The sequence below is a fragment of the Bacillus rossius genome, chromosome 2, assembly GCF_032445375.1.
Source record: "Bacillus rossius redtenbacheri isolate Brsri chromosome 2, Brsri_v3, whole genome shotgun sequence".
Lineage (NCBI taxonomy): Eukaryota > Metazoa > Arthropoda > Insecta > Phasmatodea > Bacillidae > Bacillus > Bacillus rossius.
The window spans coordinates 113,809,467-113,826,435 of record NC_086331.1 but is presented as its reverse complement, the minus strand read 5'-3'; the positions used below and the strand labels follow the sequence as shown (position 1 = coordinate 113,826,435).

The 16,969-nt window shown below is 37.9% G+C and overlaps 1 protein-coding gene across 1 annotated transcript; it reads right to left on the bottom strand.

The window, feature by feature from the left end:
* Positions 1 to 497: 497 nt before the first annotated feature.
* Positions 498 to 16,657, bottom strand: LOC134529637 (uncharacterized). Its single transcript, XM_063363941.1, has 2 exons — positions 16,578 to 16,657; positions 498 to 2,664 (listed from the first exon to the last, which is right to left on the bottom strand). The coding sequence occupies exon 2, from the start codon at positions 2,578 to 2,580 to the stop codon at positions 1,051 to 1,053; it is 1,530 nt and encodes a 509-aa protein (XP_063220011.1). The 5' UTR covers positions 2,581 to 2,664; positions 16,578 to 16,657; the 3' UTR covers positions 498 to 1,050.
* Positions 16,658 to 16,969: the final 312 nt, after the last annotated feature.

Sequence of the window (16,969 nt, the reverse complement as noted above, 5' to 3'; positions counted from 1 at the left end):
TATACAGAGTGGTAACGTTTTCATATTTACTCTAATGCATATTTAAAAAAAATTTACCTGGGTATGTCATGTGTGTATGTATGTGTGTGTGTGTGTGTGTGTGTGTGTATATATATATATATATATATATATATATATAGTCATGTAAATAATTCTTACTTGTACATTACAAACGATCTCTTGTACTGATGATGACTACACGTAATACAAACCATTTTCGTCCATTCTCTTCATTACTTTGATACTAAAATTTAATAGATCTAATTGAAAAAAATTGTAGGTTACTATTAATTTTGTAAGCCTAATATTTGTAATTTTAATAGAATCATAGAAGAAAATTGTTCATAAAACCATTGACTAACATTTGTTTTTAATGTAAAGATGAATTGAGTTTTTTGATAGATATTCGTTTAGAAAAAAATGAATGCCAGAATAATAGATGATCAATACTCATGAATTAATTAGTGGTATTAAAACGTAAAATAATACAAGTTATGTAACTTCCATTAATTTATTATCACGTGGTGCAGCTATTAGAAAAGAGGTAAGATATATTTCTCAAATTTTTTTACATAGAAAAATTTTAGTGCTGACAAAACATAGTGAAATATTTTACCATATTCATATTATAATAAAAAAAATTTTTAGGGACTGCTCAAAAGTGTATCTAAATATTCTGTATGTATTCACTAAATAAACTGGTACATATGCTCACATTAATTGTACATACATTGTACATACGTAACTTTACCTTGAAAATGGCATTTCTTCTCCAATAGATTCATGCTGGAGCTTGAGTTCGCACTTATTCTTATAAAGTGTTTAGCGAGAACCGCAATGTTGATGAAATCACTCACCAGTCACAACACTAAAAACGTTTTACACTAACTAAATCACTGTACAGCCACAAATATTTAAATCGTAGAAACTTAATAACTGCTTTGCAAAATTTAATTTAATTTGGCACTGCATTGCACGATGACCGATTTGTTCATGCACTACACATTCATGCACAGAATTGATTTAAGAACACATAACAAATTAACTAATCTACAGTTTAAAATAATGGTTTAGATTAAGTACTACCGTGCGTGCAAACATGTTGAAACCAAAAAGTCCTACCTTCTTTTCTGTTAATTTCTCACACCGTCTCATCTTGCAGATCTGGTGGCTCTTGTCATTGCGGCAAGGCGCGCAGTCGCCACAGTTGTCCTTGCGTTGGCAGCCGGTGCACTCACCGCAGCGCTTGCGTTTCTTCTTGATGGGCTTCTCTCCCTCGCTGTCGGAGATTGACGGGGTGCTCGACGGCTGCATAGGAGACTTAAATCCCGCTGTGCTGGATATAGCGGCTACTTGACCAGAACTCTCCACACTGCTGCTCCCGGCTCCATCACTCTCGGTTGAACTCTCCAGAGAAGATGTTCGCACTTTCCGTCTTTCTTTTTTCCTAGAGTCCATTCCTCTCAATGGTGGGCTATCACCAAATTTTATTCCATCACTTAACTTATTAGCTTCCAAAACACCCATCGGATTCTGAAAATTACTGTGATGTAGTTGCGTTAATTGTTGAGGTGCCATTTTGTAGTCAGTTGTGACAAGAGTCACAGGTTCAGTCTTTACTACAGTCAGCACTGTAGGAGCATTTTGAGCCATCAAAGTATTCCCTTGGAGAAGAGTTGGAGCAGAATTCGGTGGAGCAAGCGTTATCTGATGAGGGTGATGATGAAACTGAGCATTACCCAGAGTAGTTACAGTTGGTTGATTATGAGGGGGACCAAACGTTTGAGTATGTGTGAATAGTTGAATGTGACGTTCATCCAGAAACTGCTGCTGAATTGATGGTATCTCTCTAGCTTGCACGGGCGCAGGCACTAGAGGGTAACCAGGCCGAGGATTAACGGCGGAAAGAGTGTGGAAACTAGGTAAGCCAGAAGATGATGAGGACGGAGAAGGCGAGGCGGCACTTAAAGTAGTCAGAACCTCCCCATTGTTTCCAGTGACAGTTTGCTCTTGAGAAAATGCAGTAAACTGAGACTGAAACGACGGCAATTTACTTGCATTGGTAACAGGAGCACCGAAATTGTCGGTGAATGCTGGAATAGCAGAAGGGGGTGCAGGGGCTATGGATTTAAGCAAAGAGTCGTGATGAAGACCATCTGGAGGCTTGCTTTCCCAAGGGCGATACTGCGGTTGTGGAACGAGAACAGGCAGGCCATCGCCACGTTCCATCAGTCTTCCTGTGAGTCCATCGTAGTAGTCCCATGGTGTGAGATCAAGCAAGCGACTGGTCAGACCTTCACTAAAAGAATCTCCTGTCAACCGAGAATTAAGACCGTCCGATACATCTGCTGCATTGAAAGAGCTGAATGGTGGAAGACCAGAAGATGAGGATTTGGATCCATTGGCTCCATTGATGTCAGAACCTGGATAGTCTGAATCTTTATAGGTGTCCTGGACGGTAGAGGAAGGGGTGGCAGGTTGTGAAGGAGGAAGTGGGTAAACTACAGTGCCACCCCCTCCTGTTCCGGAGTAGCTGGCAGGGCCCAGAGGGTCTGGGCCCTGGCTTCCCCCCTCACTCATCTTGTATTCATGATGTAGTCTGGTCTCTCATATCTGCCCTTAACATATCCTCGGCTCACGTGCTCAAATCTCGTCATTCAATGCCTGCAAACAAAGAAAAGATGAAACTTATCAAATGTCGTGAAACATAAACACACAAAATTATAAAGTAATTTTATGTTTTCAAATTATTTTCTTTTTTAATTGTGCTTCATGTCTCGTTAACAGAGAGGTCATATAGAAAAGAGATGCACAACGCAATGCAAGGAAATCGCAGAGATCGGTCATGATCTTTGGAAAGAAACCATTCCATCATTAGTCTGAAGTTGTTAAAGAAAAAATAGAAAACACAAATCTGTATTGCCGGAGATGGACTCGAACCAGGGCCCTCAGAATTCGAGCTCCTTTATCATATTGTTGTCACATTTATTGTACATCTTAGGTATCAAATTCAAATAAAACGTATTATTATTTTGTATTCTATAACTATGTACTGCACAGTGTATTTTAGTAACATGGACAGCACACATTTTAATGGAATTGTCATTTCCAAAAGTAACAGGAAAATATTTGTATTTTCTTTTTACATACTAGTAATAAGTATTAAAAATATAATCGTACAGCGCGATTTATATCTCATCGACAGCGAGGTCATTATATAGACATAAAAACATTTAATGGAATCGGTGATAAAATTGCCTTGATATATTTCGTATATCCATTGAAAACAGAAATCAGAATGGTCGGACGGTCGGACCAAGATCCGAACTGGGCACCTCGGAATGCGAGTCCCGTGATTGGAGGGCTCGATCTGATGATTTTGGGCCAATCGCTGTCGCCGCACAAAGGTAAACGGGTTTAAAATTTTGCCTGTTCCGGAGTGCATCCGTGAATTCTTCCAATGTCTACCAATACGTCACTTCGCTCGGTTTGAAATGATTTTAAGTTTGCCAATCACGTACAAGCGTGCGAAAAAAGCATAGAGACCTAACCTCCATCGTTGCCGATGACAAGTGCTAATGTATTTTCTATCTACGGTTTCCAGCTGTCCCGATTTAATCGGGATGTCCTGATTTTAGGCCCCTGTGTCCCAGGTCTCGACCACAGTACTGGTGGGACGCTAATTGCCCCGATTTTTAACATCTAAATTTTTTTATTTTATTTTATTTTATTAATTCCGACAGTTTCGCACTCGAGTGTCGCGTCGTCACCCGGCAAAGAGAGTAAGTACCTACTAACAAAATGTACTCTGTGCCTGGCATGACGTGGTGGGGGACGCGCGAACGAACGAGAGCATCAAAGCGCATTTTTGTTTTGTGTGGTTATTCTGTTTTAATTACTCGTCAGAGTCGTCAGTCGTCACGTCGTCAGTGTTATTCGTTTCGTACATATATCTGCCTCGTTATTTTTATCAAAATGTCTCGTGGTAGTGGTAGTGATAGTGATAGTGACAGTGAAGAAGAAAACGAAATAATAAAAAAAAGCGTATGTGTGTTTACAAAATGGAGTGGGAACAACAATACCACTGGTTATAAAAAATATACTAATGTTCATAAATCACACTGTATTTTGTGCAAGAATTTTTTTTTCGAATGCTCTTGGCGGACTGGATGATGTTAAAAACCATAGTTCGTCATCATAACATCAGAAAAACGAGTAGACCATAAAGAAAAATCAAACCCTCGATAAGTTTTTAAAAGATAACCTTGTAAGTTCCGACGAGGAAACGAAGATAGCTGCCGAAGTTGTCAGTTTATCACGCCGTAAAGCATGGTGTTTCTTTTTTTGTACAGAATGTGTTGTAAAGGTATGCGCCAAAGTTTTTCGTGACTCCAAAATTGCCACCAACATGAGTTTGGGGCGTAAAAAAGCATGTTCTATTGCTCATGTTTTGGGTACCACTTTTATCGAAGGCCCTCTGAAAAACTAAGAAATGGTATATATTTTAGCGTTTCTTTGGGATCTACAAACCATGGAAATATCAAAGTATTCCCAATACTAGCCAGGTTTTACACTATCGCCTGTGGAAACACAAATTTTCTTCTAAACTTTTATGATGATGCTGACAAAAGCGCTTTAGCAATTTTTTCAAATATCAAAGATCGCCTTGGAAACCTGGGATTAGATATTAAAAATATTTCAGCCTATGCAGCAGATAATGCGAACGTACATTACGACAAGAATCACTCAGTTTTCCTATTATTGTTGAAAGACAACAATAAAGTGTTGCCAGCCCACTGTCTCGCTCATTTATTGCACAATGCTGTTCCATGCTGTTAAAAGTGCCTGTGAAAAATGCGAGTCTGAAGTGGAACACTCAACCTATCACGTAAAACAAGTGCAGCACCTGAAAAATATATTTTTAGAAGCCGACTTAACCTACATATATGGAGATATTAAGGCATGTCACTACTCAAAAGCTGTTATTACTATCTGCTGCTGAGAGAATTCTGCGAGGGTTCCCGATTATACAAAAAAAAATTGGTTGTCTGTAAAGTCGGTTTACGGACGATAGTTTAACGTGACAACGTCATAACAAAACATTGATGAAATGATTGCATACTTTTATGAATAAAATTGAATCATTTTTATTTTAATAATAAAAGAATAAATACGTTAAATTATACTAGTAATCAGATTTTTAAAATGCCAGAATAATTAACCTTTATTGCCGAAATTGTTGTTGTAATAAGCAATGAAAACCACATTAACTTCTCACTTCACTTTATAAACAGTTGACGAAACAGTTCACGTGTAGATGACTTGCAATTAATTTTAAAAACCGGCGTTTAGCTATAAAGTTTAAATATAATTATAAACAAGTTTTCATATAAATAAACTGTAATCAAATATCTATCATCAATTATATGAATCATCATAATTTTTTGGTCAATTGTAACATAATCTATTATTACTGCACTCGCCTACAGCGTAACGGAACACAGCGTAACGGAACAATGAGCGTAACGGGACACAGCGTAACGGAACAATGGGCGTAACGGGACACAGCGTAACGGAACAATGGGCGTAACGGGACACAGCGTAACGGAACAATGTGCGTAACGGGACTCTTTTTCGTGCGTGCAGCCGGCGTTCATCGATTTATTAGACGTCACGTCAAAAAAGTATTTTTCCGAGATAATGAAGATTGTCCAGTGGCTTTAAAGAAATATTCTTCAGAAGAAGATGGTTGTTTGAAAACAGAATGTTTTCTGTCTTTTTTAACAACGCATTAAACATCGTTCATGATGCAATATTAATATTAGAAAAAGATGTTATTTTGGTTAGCCAGCTTTATGATACATATAATTAATATTTTGCGAAAAAAACTAAACCAAAGTATAACTGACAAGTTTTTTGGATTTGCCACTACAAACATTAAAAAAACAGGCGAGTACTGAAGTGCTGCAATCCATCGAAAGTTCTTTTATTATGTGGCATGGCAAGGCTTTAAAATACTGTACTTTGAGGATCACTTTGATTTTACGGAAAATAACAAATCGGCTGCAATTAAGTTGTTTAATTTGGAACAAGAGTTTGGTTTTGATGACTTCAGTAAATGTTTGGACAAAATGTCAATAGAAGAAAGTAGCCTTAATATGTAGGCTATCAGTTGTATGAGGAGTTTTGTGGAGTAAAATAAGTATTTTAATTAAATAAAAAAGAAACTGACACACCCAGCTCTCCTTATGAGCAATGGCATACACTTTTAGCTAAGAATAAAAGCTCAGTAAATCTACTAAAGTATTTCAATACGTTGCGTCGATTCCGCCATCAAATGTCCACGCAGAGAGAATTTTCTCCTTATGTGGTAATACTTGGACTAATAAAAGGAACAGATTGACGTCGGAACATGCTAAATCCAAATCGCAAATAAGGGTTAATTTTAGTGAAACATGTTCTGAATGTTAGGATTACGTAATTAAAAATGAAAATCTTTTGAAATGCGCCAAATCCCAAAATAAATATTCTTTTAAGAACAAAAACTAAACGTATTGTATTTACCTAGCAATAAGTTCATTAATTTTCACATTCTGAGTCTGTGTATTGTTTAAATTTCCAGTGTTAATTTTTACATTTTGTTTATTACTATGATTAATTTTTTTTAAGATGTGCTGATTTTGTTTTGCTCGTCCCGATTATATTTCCCATTAAATCCCGAAATAATCATCCGGCGAGTTGGCAACCCTACTTCTATCCCCCCCCCCCCTTCCCACAGAACTCACGATACATTCGCTGCGTCGCATTGCTGTCCCCGCTATTAAGCGCAATGCTGTCACCCAGTCTACAAGGAGGCGCGCGGTGGCATAGCCAGCTCGGGCCAAGTGGCCAAGTGGCCACGGGATTTTGTGAACAGCCAGTAGGGCGTGGTGGAGTACATGTTCCACAAACAGTATCATTATTCATACAAAAAACTGGTCTTAAGTCCACTGTAAGTTTTTTAAATCGTTAATTGGCACCCCAACACACTTTTCATGTAAAAATTATACCCAATAATGTAAACACCAAATAAATAGGTCATATAAAATTATCATCTTAAAAAACTACAGAAGAATGTTTTATTTATTCTTGCAGTATTATTTAGCCAACATGAGAAATTTGTTGCCATTTTGTTCTTAACTTTGAGGCTTTCCAATGGAATTTTAAACAAGGAAATAAATGCCTATTACACGAGTTGGATTTTCGTTAAAGCTTTATACAAGTATACGAAACAAGACAGTCATAGCTAACCAAACCTGTCTTTCATACCCTAGTATCGATTTCAAAAGCAAGGCCTTTTTTGTGCAATGCAAGTTTTATAAACACTATTTTACACCCCAGTACACATATAGGGAACATATGCTGATAATGTTAATTAATTTAGCGCCGTGCAAAATATGAGACCTAGGAGCGCAAAGTAGTATTATCATTTTAACGTCTTAATATAACTTGATGAAACTGTAAACAAGTTAATACTGACTGTATTTTGTAGCTACCAGGTGCATTTTTTTCACGTGTTAATTAATTTTGTGGGTTTTAGCACGATTCACTGATTCTGTGTATAGGTAATTTTAAACAAAGACTATGTACCTCTTAAGACTGACGTGAACCATTTTACGAGACATTGTTACCATTCTTCGATATTTTAATGGATTTTGATGTAGCATGAATGTTTATTTGTTAGCTAACTATATGCGATTAACATGTCAACTTACGACTGTGCTAATATGACTATCTCGAATTCACTAAATTTTTAGGGGAAATTCTAACTGATTTAAATGTGATAACATAATTATGAACAATATGCTAGGTATTGAATTAGTAGTATTTTGGTGTATTAATACACACATCGGTACTCTAATTTCATTTTCACCTCGTTAGAGAAGCACTGAGAAAAAGTAGTCGTTTTTAGAAACTTAAAAAACAACATAATTAGGTGTTTATTCCCACTAAAGATGTCTTACGATATTTTAACGAAATTAATTTTAATCGGTTCATATATTTTATTGTTTGATAAGTATGGTACCTTTGAGGTAGATTGAGTGACTGGAGGTTATTTTTTTAATAATGGCATCTACCTTGGCCAAATGACTTTTTTAGGGTTAAAAATAACAAGAAAATAAGGATCGACACACCATACACAAAAAAAAAGCGATTATAATGCCCTGAAACCACTTGTGAATTATGACATTATAAGCATGACCTGGTTCGGAGACCACTGCAATATAAAAGGGGAGCCATAAGAACCGAAAGGCGATATCTTGTTTCAACGCCTCAAGTTCATACAAATGTTCTATCAATTTATTTACAAAATTTGGAATGCCTGAAGTTAATCGTTTCTGGGTGCTACAAATTGGCATTTAGTATTGAAGTAATTTTTGGGAATGACCACAAATATGATAACATTGTGTCGGTTGATGTAATACTATCAATATATATTATGTTATTATATTTGACATTTTTCTCATGTGTGATCTTCGCCTTGAAGAAGGAAAATTTTCAATATTAAAATTAGAAACATTGTTATGACATAAAAACGGTTTAAATCATAATGGCGTCTTTCGGTTACTAACTCTCCCCTTTAAAGGTGTCGCGTCTCGGACGTTTCCGAGCACATCGGCGTGGGATGGCGGAGACTGCAGCGCCCCGCGACGGGCGATATTCGACCCCAGCTCGCTCTTTCAGACGGGGCTTCGAGTTCAAGACGCGACGGGAGGAAACTCGAGCCACGTTCGACCGGCCAGTTGTTGAAGCCCGGCGTGTGTGTGTGTGCTTCTTCACAGCGGGTCTGGTTCTCCGGAGCGGGGCGACGCAGTCTCGCGGCACCCGAACCAAGCGCCGGCCGCCGAGCGCGGGAAGGGCGGGTGACTCATCGCTATCGATCCTGTGACTGCGATACTTTAGGGTATCGCTGACGTGTCTCTGCCGACCAGAAATTTCCCCGATAGCGTTGTGTTGTTTCTGGGCGAGTCATCGCCCCGAGCCATCGTCACGCACCCCTGCTCCGGCGAAATATATTACGTATTTTTATATTTTACGTCTTTGATTTTCTCAGATTCAGATATTTGGCACAGTTTGCGGATTTTAAAACTTTTGAGGAAATTCCGGTAAATCGAAAACCTATTTTTTTTTTAATTCAGAAAAGTCAATTTAGCTATCAACTGTTCTTACCCTGATGTTGAGGTCTGGGATACACGATATATTTTTATCTTAAGGTGAAAAACGGAACCTGGGTGTCGAATTTCACTTGGTGGTGCCTGTGATAATCACCACCACCCCGAAACTACAACATATTCCACTTCTGGCCAGACTAGCCTCGGTGCCACACAGAGGTCACGGAGAGGTCAGAGAAGGCATACCTTTTTTCTAGCTATGGGGTCGTGAGTTCGTGCCACAACCCGGGCAAAGACCTGGCCAGGATGACTTAGTTTGCCGTCGTACTAGACGTTCTAGCAAGTTTTATATCCTACACACGACGTAGAACCTAAACCATCTACTGAAATGATTACGTGCCGTTTCTAGGTTCAAAGTTCGTTTCAGTATTTGTGTAACACTTTCCCTTGATTGCCTTGTGCTTACGGGATGAAAAGGTAAAGGTAAGGTTTTACATCACACGATTATGTACAGAAGCTAACAGCAACGGAATGTCCAAGACCACAGTGTGCTCCGAACTAATTGAACGAGCTCAATTCTAGTACATGAATTTAAGTAATGCCAGAGTGTTAAGCCTGTATCGCACGATGGTTGGTTTCACACAGCTTGTGATAAAATATTTTACGAATCATTCGTTGTGGCCTTGCATGAAGGAAAAAGCTATCACACATAGAACTTGACTGGTGTAGACCTAGCTAACCCTGTGCGAGGCAAAATGATGAAAAAATGCTACAATATGAATCCTACTTTTCGAGACAAATTGTGTACTTAACGAAGCTAGTTTTAATTTAACCTCAGAAACTGTGGTTTCCGGACGCACATCATACATATTTTGCTATTTCAGTCAAAGCACTATTTCGGATGGTTTTATTCTAAAAGTTTGCGTGTTTGTGTTTAATAAACACGGGTACTCTCCATATTTATCACACAACAACGTAACAGCTTAAGGAATTCCACCCACTTCCCGCTTGAATTAAACAATTCGTAAAATATAACACTGGCACTTGCATTAAGAGGAGCGCCCTATTGCTACCACCTAATTGGCTCACAAACCTAACCATTCACAGAAAACTGCACCGGACCATAACGAAGCTTTCCTTCACAACGGCCAACAGTCACATAAAACTTGCACGACAACTCGCGCAGCACTCCAAATACATACTTGCATCGAAAATTACATGGAATCTTGCATCGTGTGATAGGACATTGAATCACGGACAGGAGACCCTCGATTCATAAGGAAAGCCTTGCGGAAAGACGAGCGAGATTGTTGAAAATCAACAGTTAAAACAAAGTATAGTGTTTAAATCTTTTAGGCGACCGCAGTGAATGGTATCGTCTAGACGTACCCCCGCCCCTATGGATCCTGCGTTCCGTATCCCAGAATCAGAAAATCGTGGAAGATCACGCCGCCCTCACGAGTACCAGCTTCTTTCACGATACAGAGGCATCGTAGGAACAGAAGTAATGCACAGTAATACACGGGACATGTTCAGGAGACGGTAACTATAACTCGTTTGTGTCCAAGGATCATGAAAAGTTGTGGGAGATGGCCCGGCCTCAAGAGTAATTTCCAGCTTGTTTCACGACACAACGGCAGAGTAGGAACAGACCTAATACACAGTAATACACGGGACATGTTCAGGAGATGGGAACAAAAACTCGTTTGATTCCCAGGATCAGAATGTCTTGGGAGATCGCACCGCCTTCACGAGTGAGTTCCAGCTTGTTTATTGACACAGAAGCAGCGTAGGATCAGACTTAATACACAATCATACACAGGACGGGTTTAGGAGATGGGAACTAGAACTCGTTTGTGTCCAAGAATTAAGGCAATACACAGTCACACACAGGAAGGGTATAGGAGAGGGAACACAAACTCGTTCGTGTCCAAGTATCAGTCGAAGGAGATCACGCTGCCGTCACGAGTGAGTTCAGCTTGTTTCACGACACAGAGGCAGCGTAGGAACACACTAAACACACTGTCACGCTCAGGATGGGTTCAAGAGATGGGCACATAAACTCGTCGCTGTTTAGCGAACAACTGACCAATTCGCACATCAACTAAGTACAGTCTGTTTTTTTTTTTAATTTGGCATAACTCTACGTTTCTGTTATCACTTTTGCATGCTATTTTTTTTCTACGTCAATTTTCATGCATTTTCCACTTTATAAGCATTTCATTTCGAGTTTTGTAGCTAATTTCGTAATTAGATATATGCTACATGTTAAATGCTTTTTTTTTTTAAAATTCTGGCAAATACACAATTTTAGAATTTTTGCCTGACTAAGTGTGCCTTTGTTACTTACGAAACGTTTATTTTCTGGGTTTACATAGCTGAGTAATGCATATAAAATAACTTCTATGGTCTAATTTTTTGGAGATATTTTTCCATAAACTTGAAATTAGCAAGAAAAGTAATAATTCAATACATTGTTGGAGCCGAGCCGTAAGGGGATAGTATCCTTAAGTATTTTGCGTTTACCATTTAGTGTTTTCGCAAATTGTTTTCAATTCATAATATAACTACATTAAAATTTTTTTTTTCTACTAAAATTGTCCTTATTTAAAGGTTTTTATGAATAAAGGTAAATTCTTATGTTAGTCCTGGCATGTACTGAAAGCGTGAAATAATGTGGTGTAGGCCTACATATTTGTACTAACCGATCGTTTGTAGTTTTCGTCTTTAAACTCTTTAAGTATATCATCTATACATCAATAAACCTGAGGTTTTTTATTTTTTTATTTTGGGAAAACCTAGTTTTTATTGAATTTTCGAATGATATAGCCTATTAAAAATAAAGAGTTTTAAGATGAAGGCTAAATACGATCGGTTAATCCAAATGTGTATACCATACTTCATACTTTAAATACATGCTAGGACTGGCATAACAATTTGAATTTAAGTTCATAAAAACATAATTAATGACTTTTTCAGTATAAACGGCCATTTATGTACAATTAAATATGGTTTTAATATACTTATTTTAATATCGTGCAAAAAAATAAATATTAAAATCAAATTAATTCATGATACTAACCCCTTCAACGTTTAGGTATTCATCATCCAAAGCATTAACAGTTATTTTTATTGTTTTCAATGACCTGTGGTGTATATGAAACTATGTAAAACCTTTTATTTTCCATTTTTTGGCCTATTGTGTTTATTTTATAACAATACTTCGGTTTAACTGTTCATATTTTGCACTGTATTTGGGCCCCATAAGAAGTAGCAAACAAGTCATAATCGAAACGTTCCAATCTTAAGCTAACAAAACGGAAATACCAAAACCCTAACTATTGTAACACTTCTTGAACTGAAAAACTGTATGTTACGTGAGTGGGAGTAGTGTTGTAAGTGTCTTAACTGGGATGTAAACTGCCAAATAAAATATCACTTAGACGTAGGTAACTAATAAAATATATTAACAACGCGTTTCATCATTTTCAGAGAAAACTGTCCTCACTGCATGTTTGTATAGGTATTTATTTTTATCGAGTCCTAGCACAATCCTGTGGCCAAAAATGGCATAAACCCATATTGGGCCAGGTTCTGCACAGGCTAGTAAAATTGAAGACATTAAACGTCGTTACAACAAAGTCCATTAGGGCTCAACACCGGCAATGTTGCGGGGGTATTTAATACTTGTTACTGTAAGAATGTACGCTGACCTTTTGTTTACTGAGGATTATTTTTTTAAGACTAGACGCAGGGACAAATAAGAAACAACCACTTTCTCCCCCTCCTCCAAAACCAGTGGGATCCCCCCTAGTACTGAAAACGCGACACTCGTCCCCAAGAGGCAAGGGGTCGAGCAGTCAAGGTCATTCATTCGACTCCCGCCAAGGCGATCCGGGTTCGAATCGCAGCGGAGGACACGGCCGGGCTGTTCGCAATTGTAACACGTGGCGGACGTTGCTGTGCGCAGGCTTCCCTCAACAATCATCCCGTCGCTGCCCCATCGCGTCGTCTCTAATGTCCTCGCTGCCTACAAGACGTTTACCCCCGAATCGACGCACATTGATTCTGTCGTCAAATCGCTTCTACGCCGTCTAAATGAGAGAACCAGATTTCACTAATGCGATAACTTTTGGATATATAAAAATTGAAGAAAAAAGGGAGCTTAAAAAGGAGGGGGGGGGGGGGAGACGTGAAAGTTTCTTAAATGCTTTTCGTAATCACACATATTTTATAAATGTTTAGAAGCTTTTGAACGATACGTACAGTAGCTAAATATTGAACAAGAAGTGGAGGTCCAGCCTGCCAACACATTTGAGTGGTATCACAGGATTATCTCGCAAACTGTTTGAATATGTCCGATGTATAGAGAGCCGGAAATTTCGCGGATTCTTCTGGCCTCGGGATAGAATTAAAAGTTATAGGTGTGCTCGACCCGTGTTTACTTTCCCCATTGGTTGATTTCTTAGCGAGAACATTTTTATCCTTGTTATTTGGCACTACCTGATTCGCTTACTTCTCTCCTAGCTGGACATCGTTGGCTCACGGTCGTAGACGGGCGTGTCCAAACAACTGCGGTCCAATCATGAACACAGTGCGACAGTGTGGAGGTTTGCGACTAAATGAATCCGCGAAATTTCCGGGTCTCTCTACCCATGTATATTGGATGTATTACAGCACGAGTTAAACCTGCGATAACGCATCTACGTTACTTTTCTTTAGCTACTGAACTGCCGATATGCCTAGTATTGTTTACACCATTGCAAAAGCTAACGTTAACTAATGTTAACAGAGCACACGAATTATTATATGAAAAATATATTTTTGAACTCGATCTGTGATAATAAAAAAATATAACTGTGAATGTATGAAATCATGAACTAGTTACATAGTAATATTATAATGAAACACGTTTTAAATTAAAATGTGAATGAATACATTAATGGAATAATGGCCGTAACGAAGAAAAAATGAGTCACAGACCTGCCCTACGTTGTAAAATGTTTTCCAAAGCGGAAACTGAAAACTGACATGCCTCAACCTTCCTGGTAAGCTAACGCCATTATGGTATAAAACTTTGTTCCGTATTATTGCGATATTCTGTGGAAATCATGTGGTCAATGTTTATATAGAAAGCGAATTAAAAAATTTGGCTTCCCAGATGCCTTTAAAGGATTTTATCGATTTATTACCAACAATAAAGAACTCGAGTCCAAAGCGATTCCTGCCTCAAAAAAAATTTATATTTGAATATTTAGCCTATGTCACACTAACACTAGCCATTTTGGGGTAAATGCTTAAAACATCACTTAAACCTACAACAATTTTACTTGTATTGTAATTTTATTAGGCAAAACCAAGTTTTGAGGTAATTTTATTACTTACGCATGTATCTACTCTCAAAGTGTTGTATGACTTTAAATTAAGTAAGTTTAAATTTAAGAACCTGGACTTTTGCGAAGAAACGTTATCTCAATACAAACTTTAATGATCACATAAACGCAGTGCGCCAATAAACCCATTCACGCAAAAGATTACTATCAACTATTTGTTCGTTAGTAATCAAAGTAAACTGCCTATGAATAGTAACTGACACAGATAGCAATGCCTTAAAAAAACCATAAAGCTGTGTCGTGCATAGGCATGACACAATATGTTGTGAGTTGTCATTTTAAAACTTGAAATTAACATTTAATAAAATGTTTATGTAATTAGAATCCACATATGTACGTTAAGTGATGGGGCGCCAAACTCCTTCCCTTTGCCACGAACGATAACCTTGCCTACGTCACCGCACGCGACCACGTGTAGTCTACGTATACGCTGGTAAGGAACACGCCGAGAATAGACACTCGCTCCGTAGTCATGAACTTGCACGTAGCTGTCCGCCTGTTCCTCAACACGCTTGAACACACAGCACACTTCTTTGTTTACTTGCGTATTAAACGAGTCAAATATCTCACTTTAATCAAAACAATGTTTGTAACTACGTCGGTTATATCCAACTCTATTGCTAATACCTGCATGCACGAATCCGTCAATAAAATACCTACATAGTATTTGTATTGGCCCAAAACGTAATACAATACTCCTGACCACTCGATTGTAAATAACACATAACTTCCTACGCTTGTCTCGCTAAAATAACGAATTAATATTGAAATATCGGCACATACGGCTTTTTACACGTAAGTTATACACCCAAAACTACCGATAACTACATTTTGTTACGTGTAATTACAACGGAAAGTGATGAGTACTTTTACTTCCTGTCAATGTTATAAAGTGATATTTTTTTCCTCGGTTTATCATAATAAGATATAATAGTTTCTTAAGCTACACAATTACATTTTTATTTCAAAATAAAGATTGTTATGTATTTACAATCATTTTTAAATTTCAGTTTAGTAATCAAAGTACCTTTAATTATCTTTCCGTGAAGACTTATGAGATCATGCAAGATGAACACGAAAGGAAATTGGTACTTGCTGCATGGCTAAATTATATAAATCAATGCTGACAAGTTTTCCAATCCATCATACATGACCACGTCAACCATAACATTAACAAGGTACTTATATTTGAAAATCATTTTACAAAATAAAGTATATCATACGTGTTCTATTTCCTTAATGAAACTTAATAACTTCCAATGGTTTGTTTAGTAAAACTTAATTTTTTAAGTACAATTTCAAATACTTTTAAAAAAAGAAAAACAGCGTATTCTTTATTTTCAACGGTTTTGCATTCTCACTACCCTTTCCCGTAAGTTATGATATTTTCGGTCTATCATCACAAAACATTACATCAACCAATAAGTACATTGTTATTCATATCGCGCACCGCAAGTTCCGTTACGAAATTACTACACCTTTAATGTCAAGTGCCCGTAGTACTACGAGTATACGCCGGCGCCCAGCGAGAACAAAAAAATACTTTCCATTCACAACCGCTCTACCATCGTAAAATCGACCTACCGCTAGGCTCGAAGCTTGAGCGAGTCTGAGCATACAGCCCTTCTCTGTAAAATCTCGATTGCTATTCCCTGTATGCACGAATCCGTCAATAAAATACCTACATAGTATTTGTATTTACACAACTTCTGGCTCAGAACGTAATACAATACTCCTGACCACTCGATTGTAAATAACACATAACTTCCTACGCTTGTCTCACTAAAATAACGAATTAATATTGAAATATCGGCACATACTAAAAAAAATACGAGCACTGCCATTTTTTGCATCGATAACATCCCTCGTCAAATGTGTTCAAGCTTAAGCGGTGACGTTATTTTGAACGTAAATATCTTCGAGATCGTCAATTAAAGTAGTTGTTATTTTCGCTGTAAACGCTTTAAAATAAACGTCTTGGGCAAGTGCTACATTAAAAAATAATCCGTGTCGGTTATGTCTTACAACGTACCTTTCTTGCCATGTGCGGCGACAGCGAGCGCATCAGCACGCACACAGCACGCTTCCGAGACTTCTTTGTTGTCGTACTGGAGATGTGCAGTCTCTCTTTCGCTCAGCCGAAACCCGCGCGCTTCGAAAACTCGCCGCCAGGCAGCATTGCAGTACGGAAGCCTTTATACTTCCAGCATTTGCCGCTAGGTGCGACAAGTAGCAGTGCAGTAGCCTGGTTGCGTGTTCGTGTTGACATTTTCTACATTAAAAATATACGTATCCCAATTGAAGATATTCGTTAAAAAATAAAATAAAATAACACGAGGCCCACTAAAACAATATCTGTATTATTTTCAATTCCAATTTGAAAAATCAAAATACATTTAGGGTCCAAAAATAAAACTTTTTAAA